The 12,129-nt window shown below is 44.3% G+C and overlaps 1 protein-coding gene across 2 annotated transcripts in view; it reads left to right on the forward strand.

Moving 5' to 3' along the window:
- Nucleotides 1-12,129, forward strand: part of xkr7b (XK, Kell blood group complex subunit-related family, member 7b) — a 252,213-nt gene that overhangs the window by 210,322 nt on the left and 29,762 nt on the right. For both annotated transcript variants that reach the window (XM_061735116.1, XM_061735117.1), the window contains exon 2: nt 6,314-6,513. In XM_061735116.1, the coding sequence (XP_061591100.1) occupies nt 6,314-6,513 (200 nt within the window). The remainder of the gene's footprint in view (nt 1-6,313; nt 6,514-12,129) is intronic.

Raw genomic sequence — 12,129 nt, forward strand, 5'->3', positions numbered from 1 at the left:
CGCATGAACTAGTTTTTCTGCATCACTCTGCGAGAGGATTTTCCTAATTTCTGCAATATTACGGAGATGGAAAAACGCTATTTTACAAACCTGATTAACATATGGTTTAAACGACAAATCCTGATCGAAAACAACACCAAGGTTTCTCACAGTTGCACTGGAAGCCATCGCAACACCATCTAGTCCCTTCCTAAGATGCTCTGGACCAACAATGATAACCTCTGTTTTATCTTAATTTAGAAGCAAGAAAATTCTTGACATCCAGTCCTTGATGTCCCTAAGACATGCCTGAAGTTTAACCAACGGTTCTGTCTCATCCGGCTTCATAGACAAATAGAGCTGCGTATCATCAGCATAGCAATGAAAGTGTATGCCGTGATTCTGGATTATACTTCCCAATCGCTGCATGTATAAACTGAACAAGATTGGCCCTAGCACTGAACCCTGTGGAACACCATAACAGATCCTTGACTGACCCTTGACTGAAGAAACCTCATGTACATGAACAAACTGGAACCTGTCAGATAGATATGATTTAAACCAACGTAGAGCTGTCCCTTTAATCCCAACAACATGCTCTAACCTGTGCAGTAAAATGCCATGATCTACAGTGTCAAAAGGAGCACTGAGGTCCAGTAGAACCAATATGGACACTAATCCCTTACCTGAGGCCATAAGGAGGTCATTCGTGACTCGAACCAGTGCTGTCTCCGTGCTATGATGCATTCTGAACCCTGACTGAAAGACTTCGAAAAGATCATTTCTATACAAATAGTCACATAACTGGCTTGAAACTGCCTTTTCAAGAATTTTAGATACAAATGGAAGGTTGGTAATTGGCCTATAATTAGCTAAGGTGTCTGGGTCAAGAGAAGGTTTTTTAAGTAAAGGTTTGATTACTGCCACTTTGAAAGCGTGTGGTACATATCCTAAGCTTAGGGATAGGTTGATTTGGTCCAGTATTGTCGCACCAATAAGAGAAAAAACATTTTTGAATAGTCTAGTCGGGATGGGGTCTGACATACATGTCGTAGACTTAGCTCTATTAACGAGTGAAGTCAGCTCAGGGAGGTCTATAGGATCAAAACAGTCTAGAGTCAAGTCAGAGCCTAGGGAAGTTGCTAAAGCTGAAGAAACGCCCACAACCGGCTGGTTGATTTCTTCTCTAATTCTCGTGATTTAACTGTTAAAGAAGCTCATAAAGTCCTCACTACTGAGAGCTGCAGGAATGCACGGCTTAAATGGTTTCTAAATGGATATCTTAAAAAAAGCCCATAACTAAAACTAATCGGTATTCCAAGGAATTTATCATACCTGCCGTCAGATTACTTTACCGTGCTTTTGATTAGTAATTCTTCTTGGACTTCTTCTTATTGGCCAGGTTCGAACATTGTCTAACAAGGAATTTGACTCCGGTAATTTCGCTCTTTGGTATTAAGAAATAAACAATAAACAAATAAACAATAAACAAATGTGGTATTTCTATGTACAGTATAAACATTTTAAAGGTGCAGCAGTTTGAGGTAGTGAATACAAAGTGAGAGGTGCAGCAGAGTGAGGCAGACATGATTATTAAAGAGGGTGCTTGATGATTTATTTATTTTTTTGCACGTGTTTGGTTACTCTGAGACTGTTATTTGTGAGAGTTCATCAGAGCAACCGCTTGCGGGAAGAAACTGTCCCTGTGTCTGGAGGTTCTGGCGCACAGAGCTCTGTAGCGCCGTCCAGAGGGGAGGAGTTGGAACAGACTGTGTCCCGGGTGTGAGGGGTCAGCAGAGATTTGACCTGCCCGTTTCCTGGTCCTGGACTGGTACAGGTCGTCGATAGATGGGAGGTTAGTCCCAACTATCCTCTCTGCAGACCTGATTGTCCGTTGGGGGTTGGCTGAGGTGAGGTGTGAAAAGGCGGGCAGTGTGGGGGGGGGAGGTGGAGCAGCAGGGGGGGAGGAGGGGGATGGTGATGGTGGAGCCGCAGGAAGGGAGGGGGGGGATGGTGGAGGTGGAGCAGCAGGGAGGTAGGGGGGGATGGTGGAGGTGGAGCAGCAGGGGGGAGGGGGGGGTGGTGGAGGTGGAGCAGCAGGGGGGAGGAGGGGGATGGTGATGGTGGAGCCGCAGGAGGGGAGGAGGGGGATGGTGGAGGTGGAGCCGCAGGGAGGGAGGGGGGTGGTGGTGGTGATGATGATGACGATGATGATGATGCCGAGAGGCATCGCAGGTCCTTCCTCCCCGCTGCCATCAGACTGTATAACCAGGCCTGCTCTCAGTAGCCAGTGGACAATAATATGACAATTAGACAACAATATCCAGATAAGCTACAATTTGAACTAACACAAATAAATGAAGTAAGGGATATCATAAAAAAATTAAAAAACACCTCTGCTGGCCATGATGAAATTAGTAGTTCACTGGTAAAAGAGATATCTAGTTTCATACTCGAACCTCTCACTCATGTTTTAGGTCTATCCATGGAAACTGGTATTGTTCCAAAGGATTTAAAAAAAGCAAAAATTACACCTTTATTTAAAACTGGTGATTCAGGAAATTTTACAAATTATCGTCCTGTGTCTATCTTACCTTGTTTTTCTAAAATTTTGGAGAAATTAATTTATAATAGAATTTTAAAACATCTAGATGAGCACAACATACTATACGAGCATCAGTATGGATTTAGAAAAGGTCACTCCACCTATATGGCATTATTGCAACTCACAGACAAAGTACATAAAGCTATAAATGATAACAAATTTGCACTTGGTATTTTTTTAGATCTCAGTAAAGCATTTGACACAGTTAATTACGACATTTTGTTAGCTAAAATGAAACATTATGGTTTCCAAGGAAATATACTAAAATGGTTTGCAAATTATATGAGTGAGAGGGAACAATATGTAGTTATAAATGGTTGTGTCTCAAATATAACTCAGATATCGTGCGGTGTTCCGCAAGGATCTATCTTAGGACCCTTATTATTTCTTATTTACATAAATGATTTTTCATCAGTTTGTAAATGTTCTTTTCCCATTTTATTTGCTGATGATACCAATATGATTTTATCACATACTGATTTACATACTCTAATTAATAATACAAATGAAGAAATGATGAGAATCTCAAAATGGTTCCAACTCAACAAGCTTGCATTAAATATCAAAAAGTCAAATTTCATCATATTTGCAGGTAGGGCTAGGAAATATCTTAAAGATTATATTAGAGTAGCAGTAGATGGAAATGAAATTTCCCAAGTCTCACATACTCGATTTTTAGGTATTTTGGTTGATGAGAAATTGAATTGGAAAAAACATATAAATTTCATTCATAATAAAACTGTGAAGTCATTGGGCATCATCAGCAAACTGCGAAATCTCGTTAATATTTCTTGCTTATTAACTCTGTATTATTCTATGATTTATCCTTATTTGATTTATGGTAATATTGTTTGGGCAAATACATTTCCTTCCAGTCTTCATCAACTTTATTTAATGCAAAAACAATTTGTAAGACTGGCAACTTTTTCTAACTCTACGGAACCCTCTACTCCTTTGATAAATATTCATCAGATATGTGTGTTTTTATACAACATATGTTTTTGCCTTTTTCTTTACCACTATCGTTTAGTAATTTTTTCACCTATAATTCTCAAATACATTCATATAATACTAGACAGGTTAATCATTTTCATTTTCCTTTTTATAAAACTAAACACGGCCAGTTTTCCCTCAGATATCGCGGTGTACAGATATGGAACTCCAAATCTCACATTATCAAAAGCTCTGCTTCTCTAGAGATTTTTAAAAGAAATTCATCATCTCATTTAATTCACATTTAAAAAATGTCAAGTTTTCTTTGTTTTTTTTTGTTTTTGTTTTATTTGTTTGTTTGGTTTTTTTTTGTGTGTGTTGATGATCTGTAACTATGTAGTCAAACCTTCTTTGTTTTTGTTTATAGTCTTCGTCTTGTTGTTTTTGTTTTTTGATTTTTTGTAATTACTGTTTTACTTCCTAAATTGAGGGGAGGTCCGTTGCATAAGCCTGTTGGCTTTTTGACCTCTCCTGTCACATTTGTTTTACTATTTTGATTGCAAGTGTTAATTTTATTGTGTGCAAACTAATAAAATAAAATAAAATAAAATAAAATAAAACAATAAGATGTGCAATAATATAAGATGTGCAATATCTGCCAATCTGCCAGTCTACCTCACAACACTCCACCTGCTTTTTCTGCACCGGTTCTTCTTTCAACCAACTGTATATACTGTTCATATTCTGTGATTATACATATTTTATGTATTTTTTGTATTTTTTATATATTTTTTATTCTGACTTTTCAGTCTTTTTACAACCTCCCCTGCATGTGTGTGTTAAGTGTACTGCTGACAACAAAAATAAGTGTCCCCACTGAGGGAGAAAATAAAGGATATCTTATCTTATCTTATCTTATGATGATGATGATGATGATGATGATGATGAGCCGTTGGCCTGGTCATCGAATCGGCAGTAAAAATTGTTCAGCTGGTTGGCCAGCTTGAGGTTGCCTGCAGGGCGTGGAGCTGGTCTTTTTAGCCCCGTGATGTTCTGCAGGCCTCTCCACACAGAAGAGGGGTCAGGGTTTGCAGAGAGGCGATGCTGCAGCCGTTCGCCGTAAGATCGCTTCGCTTTCCTGATCTCTCTCGTCAGTGTGTTTTTGGCCTGCTTGAACAGGGCTCGGTCGCCGCTCCTGTAGGCATCCTCCTTGTCTCTGCGCAGCTTCCGGAGGTTCGAAGAGAACCAGGGCTTGCCGTTGTTGTATGTGCAGAAGGTCTTGGTCTGCACACACATGTCCTCACAAAAACTGATGTAGGATGTCACAGTGTCAGTCAGTTCATGGAGATCTGAGGCCGCAGCTTCAAAGACACTCCAGTCCGTGCACTCGAAGCAGGCCTGAAGCTTCAGCTTTGACTCCTCTGTCCACTTTTTCACAGTCTTAACTACAGGCTTCAAGGTTTTTAGTTTCTTCCTGTAGGTAGGGATCAGATGGAGCAGACAGTGATCCGAGTGTCCAAGAGCTGCGCGGGGAACAGAGCGGTATGCGTTCTTAATAATGGTGTAACAATGGTCCTGAGTCTGCCTGTCCCTGGTGGGACACGTGACATGTTGCCTGAATTTCGGGAGTTCGTGAGTGAGGTTTGCTCTGTTAAAATCCCCCAAAACAATAAAGAGTGAGTTCGGGAGTTTTATCTCCAGGTCTGTTATCTGGTCGGCCAGCCGCTGCGTGGCTTCAGCCACACACGCGTCCGGTGGAATGTAAACGGCGACCAGAACAAAGGATGAAAACTCCTGCGGTGAATAAAAAGGTTTACAGTTCACAAAGAGTGTCTCTAAGTGAGGACTGCAAGAGTATTTTAGCACTGTGACATCCGTACACCAACCTTCGTTTATATAGAAGCAGATCCCGCCACCTTTTTCCTTCCCCGATAGTTCCCTGTTGCGATCCGCTCGGATGAGCTGGAATCCCGGCAGCCGTACTGCGCTGTCCGGGATCAGATCACTGAGCCAGGTTTCAGTGAAGCAAACGGCGGCAGATCTGCTAAAATCCCGGTTCTTTGTGATGAGCATAAGAAGTTCATCTATTTTATTTGTAAGGGAGCGTACGTTCCCCAGGTGAATGGAGAGGAGCGCGGTTCGGAATCCTTTCTCTCTCAGCCGCACGAGGGCTCCAGCGCGCTTCCCCCGTCGGCGTCTCCTGAAGAGCCGGTAAACAGTAGCTGCTGCTCCGACCAAAATCCCCTTAATGCTGTCCGGGTCGGAGAAAATTGGGCAAGATGTGCCAGAAAAAAGACTTCCTAATATGAAGTAATTGTTCTCGGCTGAAGGTGACCCGTGAAGGGCAGCAGAAAACAGGAAAAATAAACAAAAAGCTGAAAAAAATCAGAGAGCGAAACACCGAGGCGACCATAGGCGGCGCCATGTGGGCGTTTCCGGGGAAAACTTTACTTTTGCTTCAGCTTTTATTCCTGAGTGTTTCCTATACTCTATATGTTGTTTGTCCCTGACTGAATTGCTGCAAAGAAATAGCCATTCAGGGGACTAATACAGTATTCTGATTCTAATATATTTCCAAAGATCCTTAGCCCACTATTATATTGTATCAGCACATTACTACAACAGCCCAGAAGCAAACACTTTCTCCAGAGCTTGTGCTTGGGAGTTGAAGGGAGGATTGTGTTCAATTAACTGGTTCCAATCCTCACACCCAGATGTTCCGAAATTCTGCCTATTTGACTTCTGAAGTGTTGAGGAACATGTGACAGTATTTAAACCTCTGTATCTGACTTTCAGATACATACATGCCCTCTACCTCGGCGCTCAGAGCCGCTGGCACAGCAATGGGTACCTACTTCACTTCCACTGGCGGTTGATGTTTGAGAGTGCTGACATCACCATGCTCCGCTTGCTGGAGGCCTTCCTGAAGTCTGCCCCCCAGCTTGTCCTGCAGCTGAGCATCATGATCCATGGAAACACTGTACTCCCTCTGCAAGGTGAGTTGCTGTTTCACCTTTAAAAGTCTGCTGGTGTGATTGATGGATTTTAATCCATCTTCTTTAACTCAACAGAAACAAAAAAAATATCAATAACCAGGTTGCATATGTAACTGAAACTTGAGTTTTCTAAGATTTGTTTTACAGAAACATTGGTCCAACAATAAAAGTGGGTGTGGAGGCCAGGGACCCCCATCTGAGCCCCCGGGTCTGACACCACCGGGTCTTCCAGGTCAGCGAGACAGCTTTGGAGGCCGCACTCTGGGCCGGGCCGACCGGCAAGACAGCTCCGGAGGCCGCCCTCTGGGCCGGGCCGACCGGCGATACAGCTTTGGAGGCCGCCCTTTGGGCCGGGCCAACCGGCAAGACAGCTTTGGAGGCCACACCCTGGGCCGGGCCGACCGGCGAGACAGCTCCGGAGGCCGCCCTCTGGGCCGGGCCGGCCGGCAAGACAGCTCCGGAGGCCGCCCTCTGGGCCGGGCTGACTGGCGAGACAGCTCCAGAGGCTGCCTTCTGGGCCGGGCCGACCGGCGAGACAGCTCCGGAGGCTGCCCTCTGGGCCGGACCGACCGGCGAGAGGGCCGTTCTCGGGACTGGGCCGAGGGTGGCCTTGGTGCAGAAGGAATCCGCGGTGCTGGCCGAGGTACGCACAGGACCACCCCCTCCCCACTGCAGCACTGCTCCAGCAGCTGGTCCGCCTCCGGAGCCGCCGCGTCGGGAACTGGGACCACTCCACAGCCTGCCAGCTGCTGCGCTACCAGCACCTGCAGCGCTGCCGTCAGCCGCTCCGCCTGGCTCTGGAGCAGGGCTGCCAGGTCCACCAGCACCTGCACCAGCGCCTCCAAGGTCCGATCCCCGCGAGGACACGGGGTTTCGTGGACAAGTACCAGCACACCGTAGCTCCGTGTCTTCCCTCGAGCAGAGCCCTTTGCTGGTGCAGCCGCTGTTTAAATAGCCAGGCAGGGTGGAGAGATTGATTCGACACAGGTGTGCCCAATCAGCTGAACCAGGCGCCACGTGTGTGCTGCTCCCCGCAGACCACGCCCGATCCTCCACCCTGCCACAGTCAGAAGTATGGGCGTGGTTAAAGTTTGAAACTCCACTGATTCCCTCTTTTCATGATTTTTTCACACTACTGTTTTCAGTGTCACTTATTTTTCTGATCTGGCAACCATGCTGCACATACATACTGCAGTAGGAGGAGCCTATTAGGACTTACAGGAGTTTGAGCTTTTCTTCAAGTATGAAATCTCCTAGCAAAAACAAACTTTGTTCATGTTACCTCAAGAACAAGCACATATTTCTGTTCTTGAGGAGATTGTAACAACCTTAAAAAAGAAACAAATTTAGCCATTGTTTTAAAGTTTGCAAAACGTCCACAGGCTAAATATTTATTTTTTTAACTTAATATTGATTTGTAATGATGGATAAAGTTATATGTAGCTAATTTATCCATATGTAGCCACAACTGTGATTGATTTTTCAACAGCAGATGCTGCAGTTGGGAGCCCTATTCAAGCCCAGCGTGGTGCAGCCACACTATCACAAAAGTCACGATGGTCATATGTAGGGCAGCCTTATTTACTATGCTTGTGGTCACACCATGCCCATGTGCCAGGTTATGTCTTTCAGGCATATCATTGTGGAAAATGTAAAGAGTCAAGATTGTTCAGGAGCCTTATATCATGAGTCGGAGGTTGCATACTGGTACATGTCCACTCACTGGTGCGCGCTGCTCCACTGGAACTCAAGTCCAAGTTGCAAACTTGAGTCCTCATCTCAGGATCTCACATCAGGGATTCTGGAATAGTGGCATAATGAGTGGTCGACTTCGTTGAACTGCATACCACTTAATTTACATTTAAGCAGAATATTACCCTTTTATTGACACTTTGACTAAATGTGGTGTTATGAGCATTGTTGAACATTCTTCTAACTTGTGCAAGCACAATGCCACCCAAAGCCACAAAGAAAATCAAAAAGGTTTGTGAAGTAGAGTCTTAACTAGCTAGCATGCGTAACATGGCTAACACGGAGCGAGTTGTCGAGCTGTCAACAGCTAGTAAGACCTCTGCATTTTCAATGACTGACCGGTATAAGGACACCAGCAGCTTCTGTTCAAGGTGTTTTTTCCTGAGGATTCTCAGGAAGTACATTTGCTGCTGGGCCTTCTTTGTTATTTATTTTGTGTTAGTGGACCAGGAGAGTTCTTCGGAGATGTATACGCCAAGGAATTTGAATGATGGCATCCTCTCCACGCAGTCCCCATTCAGATAGAGTGATGCAGGGGCTGGACTGTTCCACCTGAAGTCTAGTATGACCTTCTTAGTTTGCTTGGTGTTCAATAGAAAGTTGTTGAAGGAACACCATGTTGTCAGCTGCAGGACCTCGTCTCTGTACTTAGCCTCGTCTCCAGCTGAGCTAAGCCCAACCACAATGGTGTCATCTGCAAATTTTATAATGAGTTTGGAGGGGTGGGAGGGAGAGCAGTCAGATGTGTATAAGGTGTACAGCAGAGGAGACAGCCCCTGGGAGAGCCAGTGTGAGGGTGATGGTGGAGGAGATGTTTGGGCACAGTCTCACATATTGCTGTCTGTTGGAGAGGAAGTCCTTAATCCAAGTGCAGGTGGAGGGGGAGAGGTGAAGGCCCAGAGTTTGTTGATAAGGATGTCCAGGATTATTGTGTTGAACGCTGAGCTGAAGCCTATGAAGAACAGTCTCACCTTGGTGTTCGAGGTAGCTCAGTGTAGAGTGGATGGTGATGTAAGTGGCATCCTCTGGAACGGTTTGCTCTGAAAGCAAACTGGTGAGGGTCGAACGATGTTGGGAGAACCTGGTTGGGCAACCAGTCTCTCCAGGCATTTCATCACTACCGATGTAAGTGTGGGCACAATTTGTGCCCCCAATTATGCAAATCTGTATAGGCTTTTTTGAAAAAATGGTTGTATTAAATCCTGAAAAAAACCACCACTTCTACAAAATATTGAAGGGGTATCGCTACATAGATGATGTGTTTTGTATCTATCAGGGCAAGATTGAAGACTTAAATAATTTCCTCACATTACTTAACAGTTTCAATTGTAACCTTAAAGGAGCTTGAGGCCGGATTGTGGCAGGATTTATGAAAATAATCCGTATACATTTTAAGTTTTCTAGTAATAATGTCAGATGAAGCGTTCCAAACCCAAAAGAATGAGCCCTCTAGTGTATCTCTCCGTTGCCTTTAACAGGCTGTTTGCTGCAAAATGTGCTGCAATTCGGTCCCGAATTTCCCGCGCTGGGTTGCGGATGTGACGTCACATGACGCTGCATGCGCGTTCTCCCCGTTCTCCCGTGCCGGCTTCACTGTTGGCTGCAGTACCCCCAACGGCCGTCGTGGCGAAGGGTGGCGCTAGAGAGTCTCATTTCTTAAAAGGAGCCTCAAGCTCCTTTAAGTTCACTATGGAGTACAGCGATAAAAGAATGCACTTCCTGGATATGTGGGTGTTTAAAGGGGAGAACGGGCTGTCTACCACTCTATACAGAAAGGATACAGATAGAAACACTCTCCTGATAGCTAACAGTTCACACCCTGTCCCCCTGAAAAAGGGCCTCCCCAAAAGTCAATTCTATAGATTAAGAAGAATTTGCCACTCAATTGAAGACTTTACAGAAAAAGCTATGGATATGAAAACCAGATTTCTGGAAAGGGGTTATCCGATCACCTGGGTGGAGCAGGCATATAATGCAGCACTTCACATACCTCGCTCGGAACTTCTTAGCGCCAGACAAAAGAAGAATAAGAAATTCTCCTTTACTTGTATCACTATGTACTCCCCTAACTCACATGTGATCAAATCAGCCTTCAAAAAACATTGGCACATCATAAATTCTGATCCAGAATTGGCCCCTCTCTTCAAAGATCCCCCTCTTTTTGTGTTCAAGCGGGACCGTAACCTCAGAGATCATCTGGTGCATGTCACCTTTACACAGAGTAGCTCACCTCAACCTACTCAGTCTCTCTTGAGGCCCCTCCCTAATGGAAATTATCGCTGTGGCAGTTGTGCACAATGTAACAACACTTCCAAAGCTTCATTTTTTTTGCCACCCTCACAAAGGAAAACGTTTTCTCATAAAAAGTGTTATCACTTGTGCCTCTACTCATGTTGTTTACTTGTTAAAATGCCCCTGTGGTTTATGTTATGTGGGCAAGACCACCAGAAAATTAAAAGTAAGAATTAGTGAACAGAAGAGTGCCATCCGCAGACAGGACAGAAACTCACCAGTGGCCTTACACTTCAACGAGGCCAAGCATGACATCGCGACCTTGCGATTCTATGTCATTGAACTGGTTAAATCACCACCTCGTGGAGGTGATCATGACCTCCTTTTGAAGAGACGTGAAGCATTCTGGATCTTCACCTTACAAACTTTATCCCCTAAAGGTCTTAATGATGAATTTTTATTGAATGTGATGCTATAATTTTGTATTTAGTGTTGTACGGCATGTATTTTATGATCAACAAAGACTTTATTTATTTTCTGCTCATCATTACATGCATCTATCACCAGGTATTGAAACCCTACTGAACCACCCCTCTCCCGACCTCTATGTGGCTATTAGGATACCAGGCATGGACATACTATGAATACTTTCTTTCATCCATGCACGGTTATGTGTTTTGTGTTTAAAACTATATCAATATATGTACTTTAACCTTATGACAGGCATGGTCTTACTATGACTATTATCCTCCTTTCCATGCACTGTGATTGTTTGTTTTTAAAATAATCAAGGCTATTTCCCTCGGTATAGTACATGCATTGTAGTTTTACTTCTCCTACTTCGTTACTTACTGCTATTGTGTTGATATACACTTGTGAGTGTTCCTGTCGTGACAGAGGTGAGATTAACTTTACAGGCTCACAATTCAACTACTCACTGAGTCTGTCGACACAACCCCTGGGCGGAGCTGAAAAAAAAAAAATCACCACTACTTGACTACAGCTGCAGGTCCTCTTGCGACCCCCCACTGACCCAGCCGTTGATTGGCTGTCCCAGCTATAGCAGGCCATATATGTACCTGAAATGCTCTTTTTTTTAAAATCTCTGCTTGAGAAAGGCCCTGTGGACCGAAACGTTGTTTGTTTGTTTACCTTATTAAAGTTTTTTGCATTTGACTTAACAGTGTGCGGGAGACCCCTTTTTTCCTTGATTCACTCCTACCTACTCCAACGCACCTGTTTTACCAAGTCTTTTTTAGGTATGCATCAGCCTCCAGACCTTTACTGCCTTTATCCCATTATTTGACAAAATTAAGTTAATTCAATTCAATTCAATTCAATTTTATTTATATAGCGTCTAATACAACAGAGTTGTCTCTAGACGCTTTACAGAGACCCATACCCAGAACATGACCCCCGAGCAGTTATTACATAAACAATGGCAGGTAAAAACTCCCCTAGTGGGAGAAAAACCTTAAGCCAAACAGTGGCAAGGAAAAACTCCCCTTTAGGAGGGAAGAAACCTTGAGCAGGACCAGGCTCATCAGGGGGGACCCTCCTGCCGAGGGCCAGACTGGTGGGTCAGGGACGGCAACAGCACAGCAGGCAGGTGGAAGCAGCAACGGGATGACC

The sequence above is a fragment of the Cololabis saira genome, chromosome 12 (genome assembly GCF_033807715.1).
Source record: "Cololabis saira isolate AMF1-May2022 chromosome 12, fColSai1.1, whole genome shotgun sequence".
Lineage (NCBI taxonomy): Eukaryota > Metazoa > Chordata > Actinopteri > Beloniformes > Belonidae > Cololabis > Cololabis saira.